We start from the raw sequence: 26,835 nt of genomic DNA, 5'->3' as shown, positions 1-26,835 counted from the left end.
AACACCCCATTTTAGAAACTAGACCCCTTAAAGTATTCCAAACCACTTTTAGAAAGTTTATTAACCCTTTAGGTGTTTCACAGGAATTTAAAGCAGAGTAGAGGTGAAATTTACAAATTGCATTTTTTTTGTCAGAAAATTCTTTTTATTAATTTTTTTCTGTAAAACAGAAGGGTTTACCAGAGAAACGCAACTCAATACTTATTTCCCAGATTCTTCCGTTTTTAGAAATATCCCACATGTGGCCCTAGTGTGCTAATGGACTGAAACACAGGCCTCCGAAGCAAAGGAGCATCTACAGGATTTTGAGGCCTCCTTTTTGTTAGATTATATATTAGGCACCATGTCTGGTTTGAAGAGGTCTTGTGGTGCCGAAACGGTGGAAACCCCCAAAAGTGAACCCATTTGGCAAACTACACCCCTCAAGGAATTTATCGAGGGATATAGTGGGCATTTAGACCATACGATTGTTTTGCTGCATTTTGAGGAATTGGGCTGTGAATTTGGAAATCACATATTTTTCCGATATAAAAGTTAAACATTTTTACATTTTTACAAGGAATGCAGGAAAAAAACCACCCCAACATTTGAAAAGCAATTTCTCCAGATTACGACAATATCCCACATGTGATAATAAACTGCTGGTTGGACAAACGGCAGGGCTCAGAATGGCAAGATCGCTATTTGGCATGTAGATTTTGCTGGATTGGTTTCTAGGCGACATGTCGCATTTTCAGAGCTTCTAAGGTACCGATACAGGGGAAACTCCTTAAAAGTGACCCCATTTTGGAAACTAGACCCCTTTAGCAATTCATTGTAGTTTTCGTAGGGTGCATGCAACCTTTTGATGAGCATTTTATTCTATTTTTTTTTGAGGCGTGGTGACTCACCAACAGCAATTCAATTCTACTATGGTTTTTTAATTCCTTTTTTTTTCTTTTACAGCGTTCGCCGTGCGCTATAAATGACATATTCACTTTATTCTGCAGGGTGATACGATTACAGAGATACCATTTGTTTATACTTTCTTTTTTTTTTTTTGGTCTTGCTGTATTTGCACAATAAAATACTTTTTATAAAAAATCATTCTAAAAGCCATAACTTTTTAATTTTTCCATCAAGAAAGCTGTGTGTGGGCTTGTTTTTTGCATAACGAACTGTAGTTTCGATCAGTACCATTTTTAGGTACATGCGACTTTTTATTCCATTTGTTGGAAGGTCAAGTGACCTAAAAATTGTGATTCTGTTATGGTTTATTTATTTTTTACGCCGTTCGCCGTGCGTTATAAATAATGAAATACTTTTGTAGTTCAGGTTGCTACGCGATACCAATTATGTATAGTTTACTTATTTTATTTATATTTTATAATAAAAAGGGACTGCTAAAGGAAAAGGGGGATTTCTACTTTTATTACTTTAAGGCCCCATGCACACGAACGTGCTTTTGCGGCCGCAATTCCCCCGCAATTCCCCCAAAAATCCATGGGAGAATTGCGGCCCCATTCATTCCTATGGGGCCATGCACACGACCGTGGTTTCCACAGTCCATGCATGGCCCAGGAGCCCGCACCACAGAAAGAACGGGCAAGCCGTATTACGGCCATGTTCTGCGGTCTGGGCTCATTGAAAATAATGGCCGCGGCCATGTGCATGGCCCGCAATTTGCGGACGGCTCACGGCTGACAAATCATGCCTGAAACGTTTTTATATTTTTATACAACTTATTTTTACTTTTTTACTTTGTCCCACTAGGTGACTTGAGGGCAGTAAGCCCTCACCACAATTCTAATACACTGCACTGCGTAGTGCAGTGTATTAGAGCTGTCAGCTACTCGCTTTTGTCAGGACCCACTAGGCTTCCGTAGAGGGCATGGCCGGGGGCCATTGTTAGGCCTCCGGATGCCGTAGCAACCATCGCCGCCCGCGATCATGTCGCGCCACGTCAATGGTGCTTTAACCCCTAAGAAGCCGCGATCGCTATTGAACGCGGCTTCTAAGGGGTTAATCGGCGGGGACAACGCCATCGGTCCCTGCTGAAGGAGCTGAGGCAACTGCTGTACGAGACAGCAGTTGTCACAGCTCATAAAAGTGCCGGGGGGTGGGGCAGAAGAGCGGTTATTCCCATGACCTACTATTAGGTCACGGAGTGAGAACGCTCTACTTAGCGTGACTTAATAGTAGGTCATGGAGCGTTAACGGGTTAAACTCACAAGGGAAAAAAGGATCAATTCCGTATGCCAACTCTCAGGTCTCCGTTTACCCTGATTTCATTATTGAGGTCCAGAAGAAGAGAGCTTTGTTCCTTACTGCCAAGAAAAAGCTCAAGGAAGTTGATCTCAAATACGCAATGTTGTACCCTGCACGGTTGAAAGTTCTGGTGGATGGCCGATCACATTTTTTCACCACTCCCTAAGAAGTCCTCGACTGATTGGAGACTCGTCCTTGGGGTCAAGCCAGGTTCTCCTCGTTGTCTGGATGTTTAACTGCTGACATTTGTAGCTGTGTATTTCTACTGTTTCGCGGTTCCAAGCCTGTAGAACACTTTTAGTCTCTGATATCCTATGATGGAACTGTGGATCATTTGTTCACCATATGGATACCTTCATTCTTCAGTATCCTTCTTCTACTGGGGTGTTGCACCCATGCACCCTCTTTCTCATGCTCTTTGATAACTACTGTTTGTAATTTGTACTACTGTTGTTACGACTACTTTTAGTTAAGGGATCCAAGACTTCATGCCTGCATGCATGACAGTAGGGGAAGGAATTGGTTTCCCCCTGTTTTTCTTACATGTTTGTTTCCACAATGCATATCAGACTTCTAATTTTTACAGGTCTCAGGTATATTATGCTGCTCATGTACTGGTATGTCCTGAGTGGTCGGGCCCAGATTTGTACTTTTGCCTTATACTATGTCTTCTGACTTTGTGTCCATTTTAACGTGGAATGTTAGAGGTCTTAACGACCGCATTAAGAGAGCCCTTGTGTTTCGGTATTTACAAAAGCATGACTGTGATAATATATGCCTTCAGGAGACCCACATTACAGATTCCCGGCTCCGTCTCCTAAATAGACCCTGGATTGGTTGGTCATACCATTCCATATTCACTAATTTGGCCAGGGGTGTCTCACTATTGATAAAACGCTCTGTCCATTTTCACCTGGCAGATATGTCTTCGGACCCGAGTGGTAAATTTGTTCTGATACACTGCCTCCTTTATCATAAGCCATTTCTCCTGATAGGGGTTTATGTCCCCCTCCCTTTTCCCCTGTCACTATTAATGAAGTTTATAACCAGTCACCCGTCTGTGCCTAGTATCTGGCTGGGTAATTTTAACTCTACCTGGGATAAACAAGTTCCTCAGTCCTGGCGAAGACCCTGTAGCTCCGGCTCCCTCCTCCCATCCAGTCTCTCCTTTTAGAGTTCAATATTACGGATGCCTGGAGAACTATAAACCCTCTTACCCGGGAATATTCTTGCTATACTCCTCAATTTGAGGCTTTATCCCGTATTGACTTAATTTTAGTACACACTTGCCACCTGACGGCTGTGGATTCTGCGGAATAACTATCCAGGTCTGTCTCTGATCACTCCCTTGGCCGTTTACGTATTAGACTCCCAAATATACCCCTAAAAATTAGATAGCGATTGAATCCCTTTTGGCTGAAAATTCTTCCCTCACCTGACTATTTCCAGGCTAAGTGGCATCAGTTTTTTCTTGACAATGACGGCAGCGCTTCTCCTTTAGTTGTGTGGGACTCCTTCAAGGCGTATGCACGTGGGGCACTCTCTGTGGCAATTAATGACTTGAAAAGAGGTTTGGCGCATAACTAACAAATGGCTAATGATGACTTAGCGGCCGAACTCCAGTATATCAATGATCTGACTGGGGATCATAAGTCGGAATGGCTTTGCAAGGTCCGTTTGTATTACACCTCTTTGCATAATAAGGCTCAGAAAAAAGCCTTTTTTTCCAAGCAATCCTATTACGAACACTATGAAAGATGTGGTAAACTTTTAGCCTGTATAGCCGAGGGTGATGGCGAACCCCCTGTGATATCACTGCTCGAGACTCCAGATGGTACCCAGTCTTCTGACCCACGTATAATTTTATCCACCTTTCACTAACATTATATTCCTCACATATCTCTGCATCCTCCACAGAAATAGCAGAGTATCTAGAGCAGATAACACTCCCTTCGCTATCGCCTGCCCACAGGGATTATTTAGATGGCCCCATTACTGTACAGGAGATTCTGGAGTCCATGGCCTCCTTCCAGACGTCGAAATCACCCGGTAGTGACGGTCTGCCTATTGAATTTTACAGGGCTCATGCTGATTTTTTTGGCTACACGTTTCTTGGATGTTTACCAGGCGGCTTTGGACTCTGGAGAACCGCCCAGTTCAATGAATGAGGGGGGCGACTATAGTAGTATTGCCTAAACCGGGTAAAAACCCTATATTCTGTGATTCCTACCATCTCACTCCTCCAGACTGACATTAAAATCCTGGTGAAACTTCTGGCTAGGTGACTCAATACGGTCATACTGTCTTTGATAAATCCGGATCAGACGGGCTTTATGCCTGGCAAAGCCAATGCCCTTAACCTTCACCGACTTTTCACTAATTTGCAGTCCACTCATGAGGATGTTGGTGCCCGTGTTGTAGTCTCCCTGGATTACGTTAAAGCCTTTGACTCAATAGAATGGGATTTCCTTTTCTTAACACTTGCAAAATTTGGTTTCGGCCCAGAATTTATAAAATGGGTTAAATTATTATACTCTGCCCCATCCTCACGGGTGGCAGTAAATGGATGGACTTCGGACCTCTTCCCTTTATATAGAGGTGCCCGACAAGTTTGCCCTCTCTCTCCTCTATTTGGACTAGCAGTGGTACCTCTTGCTGTAATACTCAGACAGGAACCCTGCATTATAGGTTTTAACCTCCCCCTGTACAAGAAAAGGTTAGCATGTATGCTGATGATACCCTGTTATATCTTACTGACCCTGGGGTTTCCTTGCATATACTACTTTCTACAATGACACGTTTTGGCTCAATGTCTGGTTTAACCATTAATTGGTCTAAGTCCCATATTCTACCATTGGATATATCAGTCCCTGTGGCCTCTGCAATTTCTACCCCACTGCATATCTTGGTATAGAGATTTCCAGATCGGTTTTTGATTTCGAAGCCTTAAATATCGCCCCTTTTGGTTTCCTTCTTGCGTGTCAAGATTGCCAGATGGACCCAATTGCTCCTATCTACGGCAGCGAGGGTGAATTTAGTTAAGATGACCCTAATGCCTAAAATCCTGTATATTCTCAAGGAGTCTCCTGTATACCCTCCAGCCCGTTTACTGCAGCGTATTGAGAGTATACTCCCCTCCTTTTGTATGGAATAATGGTAGTTCTCAGGTAGCTATGCCCCATGGGATGAGGGTGGTGTATCTTTCTTTCCCCAGTGTTAAAGAGGCTCTGTCACCAGATTATAAGTGCCCTATATCCTACATAATCTGATCGGCGCTGTAATGTAAATAACAGTGGTTTTTATTTTGAATAACAATCATTTTTGAGCAAGTTATGAACAATTTTAGATTTATGCTAATTAGCTTCTTAATGCCCAACTGGGCGTTTTTAACTTTTGACCAAGTGGGCATTGTAAAGAGAAGTGTATGACGCTGACCAATCAGCGTCATACACTTCTCTCCGTTCATGTCCATTTGTATTCACAGCAGAAGCGTGATCTCGCAAGATCACGCTGTGCTGTCACATACACCCACGTTAACTTTACTGAAGTGTCTTGAGCGTGAATAGACATTGCCTCCGGGCAGGATGCGATTGTCTATTCAAACTCCCGACACTTCAGTAAAGTTTCTGTGGGACTTAATCACACAGCACGATCTCGCGAGATCAGGCTGTGCTGTCATTCCCACAGTAATGACGTCCTTGTGCCACCTTCGCAGATCCCGTGAAACTAGCGACCAGACCAGAAGACAGCTGTATCGGTGAGTATGTGTCATCGCGTCGCCGCAGATCCCGTGAAGACGAGGAACCTTACCTAAAGAAGACAGCGCTGCATCGGTGGGTATGTAGGGCATTCATGTCGGCTTGTGTGGCATCATACACATCGGGGCTTGTGTGGCATCATATACAGGAGGGCTGTGTGGCATCTACAGTGAGGCTGTGTGGCATCTACAGTGAGGCTGTGTGGCATCTACAGGGAGGCTGTGTGGCATGTACAGGGAGGCTGTTTTGCATCATGTACGGGGAGGCTGTGTGGCATCATGTACAGGGAGGCTGTGTGGCATCATGTACAGGGCGGCTGTGTGGTATCATGTACAGGGAGGCTGTGTGGCATCATGTACAGGGGAGGCTGTGTGCCATCATGTACAGGGAGGCTGTGTGGCATCATGTACAGGAAGGCTGTGGTACAGAGGAGTGTGTGACCCAGCTTCTTCCACTGCACAATCACACTGTAACAATGGGCTGGAACAATGAGAAGTGTATGACGCTGATTGGTCACTGATTGGTCAGCGTCATACACTCCTCTGTACAACGCCCAGTTGGTAAAAAGTAAAAACACGCCCAGTAGGTCATTAAGAAACTAATTAGCATAAATCTAAAATTGCTCATAATTTGCTCGTAAATGATCGTTTTTCAAAATAAAAACCACTGTTGTTATCTACATTACAGCGCCGATCAGATTATGTAGCCGATCAGATTATGTAGGAGATAGGGCACTTATAATCTGGTGACAGAGCCTCTTTAAATATTTCCAGACTTACTGTGACATGGCTGTTGTTTGAACACTTGAAATAAAATGACTTAATATTTAATGTTTCACAAGTCACATAATTCAATGTTCCTTCTAAAAATCCCACTAGTCTGTCTATTTTTATCTAACCTAAAACTGTGTGTACTCATTACTCCCCATAGTGAACCGCACTTCGTCTATAGATAGAATGTTGTGACATGAAGATATTTCTAGTCTTCTCTTTTATTGGTTAGGAAACAAGACCGTGTTATCTCAATGGAAACCTGATGATTAAAAGAATTAACAGGAAAACAAGATATTCTTTTAATTTTCAGGATAAATTACTCAATATGCCACTTTAAAGAGGCTCTGTCACCACATTATAAGTGCCCTATATTGTACATGATGTGATCAGCGCTGTAATGTAGATTACAGCAGTGTTTTTTATTTAGAAAAACTATCATTTTTGACGGAGTTATGACCTATATTAGCTTTATGCTAATGAGTTTCTCAATGGACAACTGGGCGTGTATTACTATATGACCAAGTGGGCATTGGGGAGAGGAGTGTATGACGCTGACCAATCGGCGTCATACACTTCTCTCCATTCATTTACACTGCAGATAGCGATATAGCTATATCGCTATCTGCAGTCACATAAACACACTATAACGCTACTCATGTGTCCTGATAATGAATATGCATTACTTCCAGCCAGGACGTGATGTGTATTCATTCTCCTGACCACTTCTGTAGCGTCTCTGTGAGTTACAGCATAGCCAGCGTAGTCTCGCAAGATTACGCTGTAAACTGTCATTCACAGCGAGATCTCTGTAGTTACCATTACAACATAACTATTCTACATTCACAAAGTTGGTTTCTATTTGGGCAAAATAATAAAAATATATTTTGTGTTAAAATGTTATGAATAATGTTCCTATGGACCATAAAATATGGATACTTCTAATACTCTTGTACTATACGTGGTCCTGGACATTGTAGGTATAATTATGTATACGTTCTGTGGTGACGACCATCATTCTTTTCTCCAGCCAGAACTGTGTTAAATGGTGTAGTTTAATTAAAACTTGCATTTTACTATTCAGTGGAATCAGATTTATATGAGAAGGGAACACAGCAGGATGTGCATGAACATGAATTATAAGAGGACAGAACACCCATTTGGTCTGAATAATTAAACTAACCAATCTTTAGTATAATGCTCCATTTGCTCGTAATGCAAATAATAGATTTGATTTATTCTTACAAGCGATTAGCTAAGGGAAAACATAATTTTTACGATTTTAAAAGAATTGCTTGGGATTAAAAAAAAATTTGTACAACCATTTTAAATTACAAAACAACTGAAGTAGCAGCACTACTGGTTTAAGAGCACAAATTCTTGATAAAACGTGCTCTGATTGTTATCTATGTCACAACTATAGACCAACACAATGTAACTAAACTAATAAAACACAAACCGTTGTACTGTTCATGTCTTTTATTGAGCACATTGAGTAAACCTCCACAGTGCAGGGAGAAAAAGTATGTGAACCCTTAAATATACCTGTCGATCCTCATTGAGCAGCAATCACCTCCACCAAACCATTCCTTTAGCTGCAAATAAGATTTGCACAACATTGAGGAGGGATTTTGGACCATTCCTCATTGCAAATCTGTTTCAGTTAATCAGTATTTCTGGAATGCCCTGTGTGCACAGCCCTCTATAGTCGTGGTACAGCATCTCGATAGGGTTAAGGTCAGGACTTTTCAAAAATACAAATCTTTTGAACTGTAATTTCGTTTATTTACTTGTGTGCCTTGGGTCATGGTCATGTTTCATCACCTACCGTCTCTTCAGCTTGAGGTCATGGACTGCTGTCCTTACATTCTCCGGTAAAATGTTTTTTGATACACCTTTGAATTCATAATTCCCTCAATGATCACAAGGCGTTCAGGCCCATAGGCAGCAAAGCAGCCCCACACTATGATGCCCCCTCCACCATGCTTCACAATTGGGATGAGGTTTTGGTGTTGGCGTGAAGTGCTCTTTTTCCTCTAAACATAGCATTGTGCATTTGTGCTAAAAAAAAAAGTTCCACCTTTGTCTCATCTGCCCATACAACATTTTCACCAGAAGCATTGTGGAACATCCGGTTGGCAAACTTGAGATGGGCCGCAATGTTTATTTTTTTGACAGCAGATGATGTCTTCGTGATGTCTTTCTATGAATACCATTCTTGTTCAGTGTTTTTCTAATAGTGGAGACATGAACAAAGGTTTTGCCGTTTATAGTCTTCAGTAGGTCATTAGATGTTACCCTTGGGTTCTTACCTCTTTCAGCATTGCCCATTGTGCTCTTGGAGTGATCTTAACGGGACGCTCACTCTTAATTTTGTCCATTTGTAGACAATTTGTGTAATCATGGATTGATGTACTCCCAGGTCTGCAGCAATGCTTTTGTAGCCTTTTTCCAGCTTTATCCTTCTCTACAACACGTCTTCTGGAAGTTGTTTGCCTCAAGGCGTAGTTCACACCAACCAATCTTTCTTAAGAAGAACAGATTTGTCAGTAACCAGGCTTTGTGGGCCTTCTTTTAATGGGCAAAGCACCTGTGAAACCCACACTTCTAATCTCATCTCTTTTTTTGAAACACCTTTTGACAATTAGCTCTTGGAGACATCATTAACACAGAGGTTCACTTATAATAATCAGACCACATTTTTATTAGTATTCCATGCAGAAATCCTATTCATTCCATAATGATGACTAGGGCTTGGTTTTTAATAAATGTTTACATACTAAATCCCCTCGGCAGCCCATCTATATACTTTTGATGGATTTTAAATTTTGAAGGAGTAGATTAGAAACCATTGGCTTGAACCACAGCCTTTTTTGGATTACACATATCTCAACGTGCTGTCATCTTGACATTGAATTTTGAATGGTGGTAATTTTCCAATTGTTGGATGTTTTAGCAGAATTATTTTTTATTTTTTTTGTGTAGTTGTGAAGCCTGATAATGAGGGAATGTAGAATTGGAAGAATTGTCATTGACCTGGGATATAGATTACTGCGATGTGCATTATTTCCAAATGTTTTTAATAATTACTGTAAACCTTTAAATAATGTATTTGAATATTGTTTTCTTTCAGATCTGTCTGTTTTGGTATATACTACAGACAGGCTAAAACTAGAATTAACACATTTTCATTAAAATGGACAAATATGGTTTAAGTATTTCAGTGGTAGGGGTAAACTGAACATCACGGCAGTGCCTATCAGGAATGGGGGCGGGGGGCTTCAGTCCCTTGGCTAATTAGAGAACTCCTTAAAGTGACCATCCAGTCAAAATTTGACCTTACATGGCAAATGTAAAGTCAACATACCTGATGCCCTTCTCATGAACGATCCTGCCACCGTTTGTGCATTCCGGTCTCCCGTTTGCATCTTCACTTTCCTATGCAGAGTGTTTTTAGGAAGTCTGAAACACACCGCTCCCTCTACAAATGGCGGCAGGATCGTTCATGAGTAGGGCACCAGGTATGTGCGTAAACATTTGCCATGCATTGTACCATTTTAATTTTTGACTGGAGGGTCGTTTCAATATTTAATTATTATACAGCTATTTGGCTCACATACTCAGCCAGTTGATGACCTAATACAGTAATTCATTTCGATCTTATCTAACTAAGGTAGATGTTGATAATCACATTTAATATATACGTTAGTTGGTAAAAAGTGGCAAATGTAAAAAAAACATCTAATTTAAAGAGACACTCCAGCAATAGTAGGGCCGGCCATCTTCTTACCGGTCGCTTTGTTGCAATAATATCCCAGGTGCAGTTATGTCACATGACTGCACTGTGATCGGCCGATTCCTACAGCGCCTGCTGTGTGGACCGGAAGTCTTTCACTATGCATTCCTATGATTCGCTCAACACGAGTCTCATGGGAATGCATAGAGAAAGACTTGCGGCTACATGACCTAATTGCGGCCGGGATATTTCTGCAACAAAGCACCCGGTAAGCGGATAGCCAGCCCTATCTTTACCAGGTGTGCTGTGCTAATGGGGGCCACAATAATAAAAAAAAATTCTTGGAGTGTCTCTTTAACATACCATAATTTCATGAAATTTGGAATGGCGCCAGTCTAACCGAATTCAGAAGAAGAACCATGAGAAAAGCAAAACCCACATATAACAAACTCGTAAGAAACATATGGGCAATACATGGTAGATATTGTAAATGTAAGGCTGGGGCAGCACGATTAGGGTATGGTAAGGTTAGCCTAAGGGGTAAACCGGCATTTTTGTGCAAATGACTAGACTAGAAGGCATTAACTATAGCAAGTTGAAAAGAGATGGGGCCTTGAATTCGGTTCTAAATCTTGATTTTGGAATTGTATAAGAGTAACTATAGCCCTTAATATTCAGTGTAACAAATAGGTATGGGTATTTTTTCATTTTTGTGCTAATCCTGTAAATCTGATAACGCAACACTTATCATTTATGATCTCGTGACCTCATCAAGACATGATTTTAGTTTTTATTATGCCCCATCAAGTGATTACCACTCGTTGATTGTCTTTCTTCGTTTTTGTTTTTTTTATGAAGTCTTTGCCCTTCCCGATTAATCTGTTCGGCATATTCTTTTATTCTTTGCATAAATGCTGTTTCTTTGAGAAAAGAAGAAAATGTAAAAGTTATTGTTCGTGTCTGTATGAGGCTGCTGCCGTTTTAATTGTTGCTAGGGACAAGTGGTGATTTTCGCGCATGTGGCATCCTTATGACTCGCGGTTTTGAGGTTTAGAAAATGAAATGAAGGGGGTGGTTTTATTTTTCCCTTCATTTCTTGAACAACTGTTGCGCGAATCATGCGCAGCACACGGAAGTGCGTCCGTGTGCTACGCATGTTTTTCACTTACCCATTGACTTCAATGGGTGCGTGATGCGCAAAAAACGCTAAAGTATAGGACATGCGGTGAGTTTCACGCAGCGGACACACGCTGCGTGAAAAACACGGAATGCCTGAATGTCCCCATTGCCTTACATAGGTTCGTACGACGCACGTGATTTTCACGCGCATATCACGGATGTGAATTACGCTCGTGTAAATAAGGCCTAAGTGTCCTCATTCTCTGTAACAAAGAGATAGAAATGGAATATTCTGTTATATTGCAGAGTTTAATTGATCAGCATAGTCTATAAGTATTGTAGTATATGTATAAGTAGTGGGGAAATCCGGTGCTGCGCCATACATTGCCTATGAGGGGCACTCTATTGTTTGCTCGGATTGCCTATACCTAGTCTTCACAGTTTATTGATGATCACTGGTCACATGATTTGTCTGATTTCAATCCGCAGCATCATGGGATATTAAACATTGGAATGTTCAAGAATGGATAATGATGGCAGTAAATGTTGTTGTGCTTTCTATTAATAGCATTTCTCTGACACCACTTAACATAATTATGGAAACTATTTTAAAGAATTTTAGACGTGTGCGTGTGTGCGTGTGCGCGTGTGGCCTATATATAGCTTTTTTTTTTTTTTTTATGTTTGAATTGGAGGGACGTGGAGTTTAAGTCCTGAGGATTGCACCCTTGCCAGTGGCTGGAAACTTTTCCGCTGTATTCCATTTTTTATATATGTATGTGTGTGTATATACAGTATATGTATGTGTGTGTGTGTGTGTGTATGTATGTATATATATATATATATATATATATATATGACTCTCCATATACACGGAATCCCTACATAGCGATCAATCACAATGTAAAAGTATGTTTAAGGGTACCCGCGCATGACTGTATTACAACATTTTACAACCTGAGTTGTACAACGACGTAATAACGACGTGGTTGTTAGTAAGCTGAAGTCAAATTTGGTTTATAAGCCAATAATTAAAAATTCAAACAATTCCGCGTGTCAATGGCTGAAGAAAAATTAAAAGTTGACTATTGGCCTAGTCAAAGCCTTGATTGAACTCAAAACTGAAAGCAGTTTATGTACGAGAAACTACCAATGTGTTTGGATTAATGGCATTTTGCAAAGAGTAGGTTAAAGTTCTAGTGACAAATGTAAAAAAGAAAGCACAAAAAACAGATGACGGCACAACTAACCAGCAATACGATTTCAAGAAAATCTTGTGGTGCTCTGTACCCAATGAATACCAAATATACAAGAAACCACAGAACAGTACTTTAGGCAAATAAAGCTAAGCACTCGAACTGGGGTAATTTATACAAGATTTAGTATTTTTTACTTATTTAAAAATTCATGTTAAAAAATTAGTGGATGTATTTCCTACGTGTGCTATTATAGTGTTTGAATTTTTTAGGGCCGACTTTCTTAACTGTATTCACTCATTTTGCTATTGCAATGGTTATATTCAATGTATTTGATATTGTATTTATTGCGTGAATTTTGGATAATGAATTTATAGCAGGACTATCTATTGACAAATTTAGACGTTTCTTCATTGCATATAATGTGTATTCCATTTTAATAAGATTTATTTGATCATGTATATTCCATTTACTCGCCAGTGAATCTCTGTGGTGGGTTTGTGGGAATTATGTATGCATTTTTCTTCTTTTTTGAATATTATGGAATTTTTTGTCCTTTTTTTTTTTTTTTTATATGAATTTTGATAATAAAGCAAAACATATATAACTTTATATGAATTGAGTGCTCCGCTCTATTCGCCAAAGTACTGTTCTGTGGTTTCTTGTATATCTAGTGACACATGTTTGTATTAAGGCGTTGGGCAGGAGCTGGATTTTAAGAGCCAAGGATGCGACTGGAACCAATTCTATTGCGTCAGGAAAGCTTTTCCTAAAGTGAGGCTAATAATCCTCAACAAGTATGTAAAAAGCGAATGGGGTGATCTGTTCTGTAGGTAAAGAGGGACAGTTACTTTATAACAAGGGTGAAAAAGCTGTTGAATAACTTTTTTTTATTATTATTATTTAATTCGGTAAAGCTTTGTAATATGTTCTACAACATCACTTATTGTTCAAAGATTAGTAAGATATTTGTAATAACTGAAGACATTGTATTATGTAGAAGCTCAGGTTACAGGCAAAAATTTTGGCATAAATCCAGTCAGGATCACTGATTATTGGTCACATAAACTTTGGCAGAGAAACTACATTTAGAAGACCTTTTTACCCACTTTCTAAATCTTAAAGGCTATGTACACCTTTTGAAAGGCAAATTTGTTTTTTTTTTTATAATAAAAAGGTTTATCCGTGTGTTTGGTACAACTTTACAAATGTTTTTATTAAAAATTTGTTTTACTTTTTTAGATACAGCTGCTCTGTATTCTCTATACAGAGCAGCTGTATCTAGCGCAATTTACTGAATCCGTCAGTCCTGCGTTATGAACTTAGATGTGATACTTTACAGGTGGATCCTGCGTGTCAGGAACACGCAAGACCTGCTGCCACTGAACCCGTCAGGTCTGCGGGACTGACTAATTCAGAATACAGAACTAATAGAGAATACAGAGCAGCTGTATCTAAAAAAGTAAAACAAATTTTTAATAAAAAGGATTTGTAAAATTGCACCAAACACACTGACTGACCTCTTTAGTAAAAAAAAAAAAAAAAAATTGCCTTTCAAAGGTTTACATAGTTTTTAAGTGTGGAATTCAAACTGCTCCTGTCCTGGAACATCATTTTCATCAGCCAGAATCTCCATTTTACCATAAACTTCAAAGTGACGATCCATAACATGGTGCCCTTTAGTAATTTCACAGTGTATTTCTTGGGTATAGTTTGGGTTTTTGACTGGCACCATCATTTCTAAGATACATAGTTCTATTCTGTCACGTTTGGTGGATTAGTCCACTGTTCTATTCTTCCATTCAAGAAATAAACCGAAACCTGACAGCCCTGTTATAAGTCAATGGGAAGAATACCTATGTAATATGTCATGTGAGGCACACTGTCTGATATCTGCGACACAATGAGTTATTGTACGGGCCCAAAGCAGCCTATTGGCCCTGTATATTATGGATCCATAATATAGCCGTATGTATGAGGCTTAATACTGTTTAGGATTGCCACATTTCTAGAATCAAAGGAACAGTCCAGGAAATGTCTTTGCGAGTAGCAGGGTCTGGTAGGTGGTACACAACTCAAGATCCAAGGAATATAAAAAATAAGTCATGCACTGCCCCCTCAGGCCCTGTACTAGGAATAAAACATTGGTTTTTCCAGGAATGTTCCTTTAACCATCCATAAACCCATATTTTGTTTTTAATTCCCGCTGTAGTGAGATGTTTTGACTTAAGATTGTCTAATGTGTAGGTTTGGAGTAGGGTTATTCATTAGTGGTGCGTCAGTCGAAGGAACGTTTCCAGCAGTCTCATGCTGTGAAATAAATTGTCTTTTCTTCACATAACGTTACTTTATTCTTGAAAAATTAATCACAGGGGAGAGGTTATCAGCTCTTTATAGAAGCTGTCACTGGTTAGCTCTCGGTAAGAAGACCGCGTGAAGGTGCGATGTGCAAAATGAATGGATTTTATTCAGAGTCTGCAGAGCTTTTTCTTCATTGCTGCTTCATTGTGCTGAAATTTATTTGCATAGGTCGCCAGCTGCAAATCCAATACCAGCTCCTTAATTAAACATGACATTTGCACAATTCAGGATGGTGTCTAAGACGTTAATGTTTCTAATTAAATAACAATCATGTGCATGAAACCTTAGCCTGACCTTATTTATGTATGATGCTCACATTGAACAAGATGGAATATGCATTCTCAGTGTTAACTCCTCCATGGGACACCTAAGGAACAAATACCTAATATGTTGTCTACTTTGGACAGTGTTCCCCAACCAAATGTACTGTGGAACAGTAGTGGTTCCCCAGGAGAGTTTGGGAGTTACTAACGTTGGAAATAGAGGTCTTTCATAGCTGGTTTTGTAAACTACTACATCTAACAATATACAATGGCATTAGTATTGTAGAAAAGTTTTTACTCCTTTGCACCATATTTATTAAGGAATTATATGTGTGCCAACTGACAGCCCTGACATTTTAATTTTTCATTTAGAAACAGGAGTAACAAGGCACCTCCTAAGGAGTCCATGATGGTAAACCATTTCAATACAGGTGAAATTTTGTATAGATACTTCACACATGAGAAATAGTATAATGACTTGTTCAGTATTTCACTCATGGTGATGAATAAATTATATAATGTACGATATTCCAGTTTTCACACTAGCCACAGTAGCACACACAATTGGTTGACATTTACTTTATTCTACAGCTCACTTTTCAGCTGTGTAGACTGGGGCACAATCAGCAGAGTCATCTCATTATCATTACAGGGAGGGGGGATTTCTTGGCAGAATACAGCCCTATTGTACTGCTGTACGCCTATATAAGGCAGAACAACAACACTGAGAAGACGTTACAGATAAGTTTACTCACTATAACTATATGTATTTTGCTGCTGTAAGTTTACTTGGAGAGAGATATAAATAAATATAAATCTGTATACAACAGCCAGAGTCGTCGTCTGTTCCCATAGCAGCCAGGGTGCTCTTGCACCTTCCTCTGCTTTGCTAGTTATAATACAGCAGTTAGTTTCATTGGCATTAAAGGGGTTTGGTCATCAGTGTATGAACGTCGGGGTCTGACACCCAGACCCCACACTGATCAGCTGCTCCAGGCACTGGATGTCCATGCCGGAAACAGATGGCTCCGGTCACAGAATAGCAGCCGAGCTGCAGTACTGCAGCTCTGTTCCCATTCAAGTGAATAGGAGCAGAGTTGCAGTTCTGCAGCATGGCTGCAATCAGTGTATGGTGCCATCTGCTTCCAGCTCCGAACACTTCATACCCTGCATAACATCCAGCGCCCAGAGGCAGCCAGAGCTGCTGATTGGTGCAGGTGACCCCCATCGATCATATACTTATGATCCTGTGGATAGGTCATCAGTTGTCCGTGCCCGGACAATGCCTTTAAACACTAGACATGCTGCTGTCTATGCCTTAGCAAGTTACTACTCTATGTACTTTTGAAAAACAATTGGGGAGGGAAGAGTGTATACAGACAGATAGGGTTTTGTAGCTCCCCTACCACTCCCTGGTCTCAGGAGAAGCGGCAGTACTCCTTCTCTTTCTGGAGACTGTATTAGTCAGTAGACACATTTCTGACCATTAATTGCCATACTGCCAATGCAGAAATGAAGTTTGTGCCTCCAAAATAGGGGAACAGTACATATAATTGGGTTCTGGAATAGGATCTAAAATCCACATACATCTAAACCAAACCTTCTGCACTTCTGTTATCCTGTACTTTTATTGAATTGTTTTCCAGCCAATCAAGTAATTGTCATTTGACATTTCGGCCTTGTTCAGAATGGTCACTTAAAACACGTAGACACGAGCACAGTGTAGAAATTAGGAGTATCTGCTGTGTAGCGTACATGACTGTATTATAGCAGGGGTCTCAAACACGCATGCGGCCCCTGAGGCTATCATCGGAGTTTTTACTCCTTTGCACCATATTTATTAAGGAATTATATGTGTGCCAACTGACAGCCCTGACATTTTAATTTTTCATTTAGAAACAGGAGTAACAAGGCACCTCCTAAGGAGTCCATGATGGTAAACCATTTCAATACAGGTGAAATTTTGTATAGATACTTCACACATGAGAAATAGTATAATGACTTGTTCAGTATTTCACTCATGGTGATGAATAAATTATATAATGTACGATATTCCAGTTTTCACACTAGCCACAGTAGCACACACAATTGGTTGACATTTCCTTTATTCTACAGCTCACTTTTCAGCTGTGTAGACTGGGGCACAATCAGCAGAGTCATCTCATTATCATTACAGGGAGGGGGGATTTCTTGGCAGAATACAGCCCTATTGTACTGCTGTACGCCTATATAAGGCAGAACAACAACACTGAGAAGACGTTACAGATAAGTTTACTCACTATAACTATATGTATTTTGCTGCTGTAAGTTTACTTGGAGAGAGATATAAATAAATATAAATCTGTATACAACAGCCAGAGTCGTCGTCTGTTCCCATAGCAGCCAGGGTGCTCTTGCACCTTCCTCTGCTTTGCTAGTTATAATACAGCAGTTAGTTTCATTGGCATTAAAGGGGTTTGGTCATCAGTGTATGAACGTCGGGGTCTGACACCCAGACCCCACACTGATCAGCTGCTCCAGGCACTGGATGTCCATGCCGGAAACAGATGGCTCCGGTCACAGAATAGCAGCCGAGCTGCAGTACTGCAGCTCTGTTCCCATTCAAGTGAATAGGAGCAGAGTTGCAGTTCTGCAGCATGGCTGCAATCAGTGTATGGTGCCATCTGCTTCCAGCTCCGAACACTTCATACCCTGCATAACATCCAGCGCCCAGAGGCAGCCAGAGCTGCTGATTGGTGCAGGTGACCCCCATCGATCATATACTTATGATCCTGTGGATAGGTCATCAGTTGTCCGTGCCCGGACAATGCCTTTAAACACTAGACATGCTGCTGTCTATGCCTTAGCAAGTTACTACTCTATGTACTTTTGAAAAACAATTGGGGAGGGAAGAGTGTATACAGACAGATAGGGTTTTGTAGCTCCCCTACCACTCCCTGGTCTCAGGAGAAGCGGCAGTACTCCTTCTCTTTCTGGAGACTGTATTAGTCAGTAGACACATTTCTGACCATTAATTGCCATACTGCCAATGCAGAAATGAAGTTTGTGCCTCCAAAATAGGGGAACAGTACATATAATTGGGTTCTGGAATAGGATCTAAAATCCACATACATCTAAACCAAACCTTCTGCACTTCTGTTATCCTGTACTTTTATTGAATTGTTTTCCAGCCAATCAAGTAATTGTAATTTGACATTTCGGCCTTGTTCAGAATGGTCACTTAAAACACGTAGACACGAGCACAGTGTAGAAATTAGGAGTATCTGCTGTGTAGCGTATATGACTGTATTATAGCAGGGGTCTCAAACACGCATGCGGCCCCTGAGGCTATCATCGGAGGCCCGCGCAGCACCAAAGCTCCCTCGGGAGGAGAGAAGGAGCGAAGTCCCTTTCTCGCGCTGCTGGATCGTTGGTGGTAGATAGTTTATTCCCCACTGTAGATAGCGCACCACACACCCCACCCTGTTGACAGAGCTACACCCACACTCACTGCCGAAGCATGGGCCGGGGATTCCTCTGCTGGAGGAGTCCCTAAAGTCACTGTCCAAATTGCGCAGCGGCAATTTTTTTTCTTTTAAGTCACACATCTAATCCCTCCCAATCCCCACCCATACACACCCGGTTCAGCCCACACAGTATCATGCACCCATAGTGCCTCCCAAACAGTACAATGCCAAATAGCTGCCCCCAGACAGTATAATGCCCTCTAGCTGCCACCATAAATTATAATGCCCCCATAGATGCACCCATACAATATAAAGCCAACACAGATGCCCCCATACAGTATAATCCCCACACAGATGTCCCATGCAGTATAATGCCCAAACAAATTCTCCCATACAGCATAAGGCAGCTGTGGGGACCTCATACAGTATAATGCTCCCATACAGTATATTGCCCACACAGATGCCCCCATATAGTATAATTCCCCATAGCTGCCCCCATACAACATAATGCCCACATAGCTGCCCCCATACAGCATAATGCTCACATAGCTGCCCCATACAGCATAATCACCACATAGCTGCCCCATACAGCATAATGCCTCCCTAGCTGCCATTATACCGTAGAATGTCCCAAAGCCGCCCCTGGTGCCGGTACCCACATATAATGTGCCAGTGCCCTTGTAGATAGTGCCACAGTGCCCATGTAGATAGTGCCCCTATATAGTGCCACAGTGACCATGTGGATAGTGCTACACCCCCCTCTGCCAACCTCTAGGAGCGGAATCCCTAGCCAGAGCATAGGCCGGGGATTCTGCTTCTAGAGGGAAGCCCTGATGTCACTGTCCATATATGGACAGTGACATCAGTGGCTACTCCTTGAGCAGAATCCCTGTTGCCGACTCTGGCCGGGGATTCAGCTCCAAGAGGAGCCCCTGACATCAATGTCCATATATGGACAGTGACTTCAGGGGTTTCCTCTAGGGGTGGAATCCCTGGCCAGATCATCAACAACAGGGATTCCGCTTAATCAGTAGCCACTGACGTCACAGTCCATATATGGACAGGGACATCAAGAGCTTCCCGAGCACATCGCTTAAAGCGAGCGGAGGAGCTCCCTCTGCTCCTCCGCTCTGAACGAATTCTGAAGCAGGAAGCTGATGGTTCCCTGCTTCAGCGTTGAGATCAACTGTATCTGCGTCCTGAGGATGCAGATGCAGTTGACAGCGGGACATACCCCGGGACAGTAGGAAAAAACCACCTCCGCCTCCTATTGAAATCAAAGGGAGGCAATTTTCCCATTTTATTGCCGCGGATTCCAATGCAGTTTTTGCATCAAAATTGGCGTAAAAAAACCTGTGTAAACTATAGTTCTACTTTTATTTCGTTCTTCCAGTATTATTGCTACTCTAAATAATAAGACTACACCGGAACTGGCTTAAAAAGGATCAATAATGTATGTGGGACTGACACAGGCTTTTGATCCACTGAAAATTGCTTGCATGTCATGCAGTTTTCTTTTTTTTTCATAGTCTTCTTATTTAAAGTTGAGATATTGCATATTTTTAAAGCTGAAAGGAAAAACTGTGACTTAACCAAATCATTTTAATTGGCAGTTACACTTTGTGTTTCCATCTGCTATAATGTGTGTTTTATCCTTATTCAGCTCCCTGTAATTTGCACATACTGAGAAGTTTTTTGACTGAATGCAGTGATAAACAAGCACGGGCCGTCAATAATGAAGCAGATGTTTACATGACTATATAATTTTGGCTATCTGATATGATTCAAGCTGTGCAGTTAAGGAAGATAATGTATTCTAAAAAGATTGGATCTTGTATCTATCTCTTTACCTGTTGTAGGACTTTCTTTTTTTATTTAAAAAAAAAAAAAAAAGAAGCTATATTTGTGGCTGGTCTAACATCCATATATTTTATTTAGCTAAAATAAGGTCTGCATTTCTCCCAACCCTCCTGGATCCAGCAGGACAGTACGGGATTCCGGTCAGTGTCCCGCTGAAGCTTGTGGTCCTGGATTCAACTGCATTTGCTCAGGACGTAGATACAGTTGAATTCAATGGTGGAGCAGGGAGCCATCCGCTCCCGGCTCCAACATTTACTGTGTAACGCCAGCCGTGAACGTCTTTGCGCAGACAGGTGCGATGCAGTGACGTCATTAAACCTTTCTATGCTGAACCACACATAGCCCCGGTTCCCACAGCAAATGGAGGAGATCCCTCAGGTCTTCCCTGGTCCATGCTAAGTGAGTATTTTAATATTTTTATTAGGCACTATGGGGGCATTATACGGAGTGTGGGGGACCACTATTGGGCCATAATACTGTGTGTGGGGAGGCACTGAGGGGACAGGATACTGTATGCTGGGCCACTATTGGGGCATTGTACTGTTTGGGGGCCACTATTTGGGAATTATACTGGGTGGGGGGCTACTATGGGGGCATTACACTGTGTGGGGGGCACTATTGGGCATTATACTGGGTGTGTGGGGGCACTATGGGGGCATTATAGTGTGTGGGGGCTACTATGAGAGCATCCTACTGTCAGGCCACTATGGAGGCATTATATTATGTGAGGCGGCACTATGAGTCCATGATACTGTGTGGGGCCACTATGAGGACAGTATTATACTGTGTGGACTAAACTGGCTGTGAATGGGTGAGGATTGCACAGGGTCAAAGGCGTGGCTCAACTGTAAAATGTTAAAAGGGGAGGAGATATTCCTCTTGGCAGCAGTTGAAAGTTGGGTGGTATGGGTTTGGACAGTTTCTGGCAAAATACATATGGCGGGAACACATACCATAGACATAAAAAAAATAAAAAAATAAGGAAAATGTAACATACACGCATCACAATTTTTAAGGTTCGGAAAGCTCAAATTGTGCCTCCATAACAGGATAAAACAGAGTAGCTCTTCCATTTGGTATGGTTGGGAAGGAGACTCGGCATAGAGGAGCACTCATAACTGATCATTACCTGGGGAAGGCTGCTGCACCTTGAGAATATGCCATTCCTTGAGGGCCTTTCAGTTGGCCTTTTCTTAAATATTGCAGAACTTGTGTATATATATATATTTATTTATTTATTGTTAAATTATGTTCTGTTGCACTGAATGTAGATTGCGGTCACTAATATAATTCTCTTTACCAAATAGATGTGTATTTCATACATACACGCACTCATACAGCTGTCATGTAATAAGTAAACAAGCGAGCTTCTCAAGACTTTTTGGTGAATACAGTTATCTTCTCCCACAAACTGGGGTTTCTTGGGCCCAGCAGAGGGAATTATTTAAGGGCCTATCCTCCATCTGTAAAGAAAATGTGCATGTCCCCTTTTAATTGCATTATTACCTTTTTATTAACATTTTAGTCTTTATGGATATATCTTGTGTGTGAAATGCTGTTTGCGAATTAACCAATAAGAAATAGACCGTAGTGGCAAGGGATTGTCTTCAAATGGACATATGGGGGCTATTATGTCAGAGCCTGAGACCACCAGACTTTGCTGCCCAGACATCTTTGGCTCCTCACTTCTTCATACCCTTTCCACCTATTCTTCAGCCTCTACACAAATGTCTTGTCCTGCCTCCCCTTTAACAGTACCACCTTGCTGCTTCCCCCATTACTGTGCCTACTGCTACCCCAGGTGCCCACATTACTGTACATGCTGTCTAGTTTAGAGCCCCCAAATACTTTGCTGAGTGGGAAACTATTACCCTCTGGGGCACTATGAAACCATTATTTCGGAAGTAATGTGCCCAACGTTGGGCCTCACACAGTAATAGTGGCCCCTTAGCTGACTTTCACAGTAATAATGCTCCCTTACTTCTCTTACACAGTAATAGTGCCTTTTACGGTTTCTACATTTATTAATGCCACCTTACTACCCCTACACAGTAATAGTTCCCCCCTACTTAGAAGTGCCCTCCACATGGTAATAGTACCACCTAATTAGTAAAGTGCCTTCTTAGTACCCTCTACAAATTAATAGTTCTCCTTAGTGCCCCCCACATAGTAACAGTGCCTTAAGTAAGCCCTTAATAAAGTAATAAAATTAATACTTCCGTTAAGCTTTACTCCCATCTTTTGCTCTGCTCATTTAACAGTGCGGGTCAGGGTCAGAGAGTGTGGTGCCATGGGGCGCTGGGGGAAGGTCATGCATGAGAGGGCTTGGTTCTCAACCTGGAGAAGCATAAGGGAGGTGGGGAGTCACAGCCCGAAAAAGGGACCATCAGAGGGGAGCACAGGTAGAGCGGCAGCACACACAGAACAGGTTGTCAGAGAGACTAACTGGCACTTTTCTATTATTCTCCCTGACAGTCTGCTCTCTTGCACTGCTGCTCTGCAGCGTGCTGTCGGCAGCGCCCCTTCTAAGTATATTAGTGATGCGTCCTGTGCGGCCACACAGGTCGCACTCCCCAAAGGCATCTAGTGATAACGCAAACAAAACTACATGGTTGAGTATTTTAGACCAACCCAGTAGCCTTGATCAGTAAACAAATGTTTTATTTGTTTCCTCCTGCAGGTTCCATAAAAAGTTCTTGTGAGGAAAATAAGGAACAGCAGTTGGAAGAAAAGGAAAAACCTCAAATTATGCCACAAAGTAGTGACTCATTTATAGTTACACAGCAAAGTGCTGCTACCTTGAACCCTTTACACCGACTGAAGACAACACAAAGCCTCAATGATGCACAGATACGTGAGAGCTTGGATACATTTTATGAACAAAGCTCTTGGAGAGGAAAAAATTATACTTTGTCTCACCAACTTTCAGAGAAAATATCAGACTTGAGCAAGAAGAAGCATTTGTACGCTTTACGGAGCTTTCAATTGGGCAAGATTGTGTTAAATCAAGAGGGGGAGAAAATATTACAGAACTGTTCCGGCAACGACCTCTTCTCTCGAGAAGAGACCAAGAATGTGGAACCTGTACCCGGACTTTCTAAAGATGTGGTTACATTCATCATGGACCAAAAAAAGCCCCACAACTAACCATTTAAATTGTTTATTAAATATCCTGTTTTAATTCTATATAATTTTTTGTACATTTATTCATATGTATTGAAGGGGTCTTAAATGTGCATCCTCTGCTATAATCAATAGTGTAGAGGTGAGGATGATGTGTCTAAAGCTTAGGTTTGCCTTTTTCACAAGAAATATATAGACTTGGAACCATGAACATGGCTGTATAAATCTTCCTTATATGTTTACTAAACTTTTAACAAACTTTGCATAAATCAATAGTACAAGTCAATATAAACAACTTTGAAATATATCTTATAAGAGAAATATGCCCCTTTCTCCACTTATCAGGCACCTCCCCCTCCTGCACTGATCATTCACTCAACTCATTGTGAGTTTAGCAGTGAATTATCAGCTCACTGAAGAATCAGGTTACAGCTGAGGGAGGAGGGAGCAGATGCAGAGAGACACACAGTAAGGGTATGTGCATACAACCTCTTTTCAGTCGTAATGGAGGCGTTTTACGCCTCTAATTACGCCTGAAAAGACAGCTCCAATACGTCTGCAAACATCTGCCCATTGCTTGCAATGGGTTTTACGATGTTCTGTGCAGACTAGGTGTAATTTTACGTGTCGCTGGCAAGAGACGGCGCGTAAAATTACGCCCGCGTCAAAGAAGTGCAGGACACTTCTTGGGACGTTTTTGGAGTCGTTTTCTCATAGACTCTATTGTAAACAGCTCCAAAAACGGCCGTAAAAAACGCAGCGAAAAACGCGAGTTGCTAAAAAAACTTCTGAAAATCAGGAGCTGTTTTCCCTTGAAAACAGCTCCGTATTTTTAGACGTATTTTGTTAATCGTGTGAACATTACCCTAACACTGCTGCAGCTGCTAGTAAGTGTTCTATCTCACCCCAGTACTGTATTCACAGCTACACTGCTAATTACTGCAGTATAATGTCCTCCATAAGGGTATGTGCACACACAAAATCAAAAACAGCTCCTGATTTTCATACGTTTTTTAAGCCACTCGCTATTTTCGCAGCGTTTTTTATGGACGTTTTTGGAGCTGTTTTTCTATAGTCAATGATAAAAACTCCAAAAACGTCCCAAGTAGTGAAATGCACTTCTTTTTCATGGGCGTCTTTTTTTTACGTGGCGTTTTTTGAAAACGAGGCGTAAAAAACCGCCCTGTCGGAACAGAACGCCGTATTTCTTATTGAAATCAATGGGCAGATGTTTGGAGGCGTTCTGCTTCAGTTTTTTTCTGGTGTATTTCAAGGCGTAAACGCCCCGAAATTCGCCTGAAAACACTCCGTGTGAACAAATCCTAAGACTATGGCTTCTGCGGGTGTTCTAGGAGAGCAGGATGTTCTCTTCTCTATATGTGCTGTGTATGGCAGACATTATAGCAGTTCGCCTTCACCCAGTAGCTCAGTGAAAACTAAGAACTAGAGAGGCTGCAGAAGGGAAAAATGTAAAGTCATATAATGGTCAGAAATCGTATTATTCTTCATTTACACACGTATGACAGTTTATTCTTATCACCTGCTGACATGCAAACTCGGGGCCAAATGACCAGCGGGGCTCATGTACAGGAACAGAACCATGACATTTACTTATTTTCCATCCCCCAAAGGAGTTTGTCAATTGGGTTGTAGCATTTAAGACCGCTTACTATACAATGAAAAATATTTTACAAATATTTAAAATCACCAATTACGAAGAATAGCGCAAGGAACACTATCCGAATGTCCTCGTTTTATCCATTTTCCCTATCAATGGGCTCATGCGGTTCAAGAACAGATTCCAGGCTGTAGTTTGACAACATCGAGAAACGCTTCAAGACGTTGCGCTCCTAGTACACCACCAGCAGGTTAGCACGACCCCTCTCAAAATGTGTGTGTGCCATGCATTTTTTATTTTTTATTTATTTTTTTAATAGCAATTTCTCATAGGATCGGCATTATTAATTGACATCATGCCATCAGTGTTTTAGTTTAGTAGTATTTCTATGTTTTTGTTTTTTGGGAGGGAGGATAGAACGCTGTAGTCAGATGTTTGTTGGGAGTCTAAAGTAAAATATGAGTGTCTACATACACATTTGGTTTTGTTGCCTATTTGGGGTCCGTGGCATTCTTAATAAACAGACCTTGCTGATGGTATTCAGATTTTTTTTTCTAGACATTTTTCTCCATAGGGACATGGCTACAAAAAGCCTGCAGAAAAAACGACTGTACAAGTCGTCATAATTTAAAAAGTGCCACTTAAAAGGCATGTAAAAAAAATACTTTAAAGAGAACCATTCACTAAACCAGACATGTGCAGCTGAATACGCCATGTTACAAGCATACCTCCCAACTTTTGAATTCGGAAAAGAGGGACATTTTTAAGCCACGCCCAATATCCCGCATAAGCACATGAAATCACGGCCAGATCCTTCTTCAAATAACAAGATCATATTCTCAAAGCGGATTTCTAGATTTACAAAAAAAACTAAATATTGATATCACCAATTTTATCGATCCAGTTATATCGTCTTTGTGTTACTGCTCCTAACTTGAGTATAACATTTGCTCATCACGGCGGCAGCTGCAGGACAAACCAAAAGGCTGAGGACAATGAAAGTCAAGAGGGAGACCCTGTGGTGGATGACTTTTCAATTGACAGGTAGCAGAGTTACATGATGGGGAATTGTTTTTTTAGTTGTGTAACTCTGCTACCGATCATGGGAAAAATCATCTGCCAGAGGGAAAAATGTTTCCCCATGGCGGAGTACCACAAAGAAACACCCAGGAATCAGACATGATGGGGAAACATTTTTCCCTGTGGTGGATGACGTTTCAGCTGACAGGTAGCAGAGTTACAAGTAGGGGGATTATTTTTCATTGATGTCTAGTTTCTATTGCCGCGCAGGGAAGAAGACAGAAGTCGCTGGAGGTGAGAAGTTTTTTTATTCTTCAT

The 26,835-nt window shown here is 41.3% G+C and overlaps 1 protein-coding gene across 2 annotated transcripts in view; it reads left to right on the top strand.

Annotated features, from left to right (window-relative positions):
- SHLD1 (shieldin complex subunit 1) overlaps positions 1 to 24,592 on the top strand; it is a 72,989-nt gene extending 48,397 nt beyond the window's left edge. For both annotated transcript variants that reach the window (XM_075864526.1, XM_075864525.1), the window contains exon 3: positions 23,437 to 24,592. In XM_075864526.1, the coding sequence (XP_075720641.1) occupies positions 23,437 to 23,903 (467 nt within the window). In that variant the 3' untranslated portion in view covers positions 23,904 to 24,592. The remainder of the gene's footprint in view (positions 1 to 23,436) is intronic.
- Positions 24,593 to 26,835: the final 2,243 nt, after the last annotated feature.

This window comes from Rhinoderma darwinii, chromosome 4, assembly GCF_050947455.1.
Source record: "Rhinoderma darwinii isolate aRhiDar2 chromosome 4, aRhiDar2.hap1, whole genome shotgun sequence".
Taxonomy (NCBI): domain Eukaryota; kingdom Metazoa; phylum Chordata; class Amphibia; order Anura; family Rhinodermatidae; genus Rhinoderma; species Rhinoderma darwinii.
This window is presented reverse-complemented; position numbering and strand designations above follow the sequence as displayed.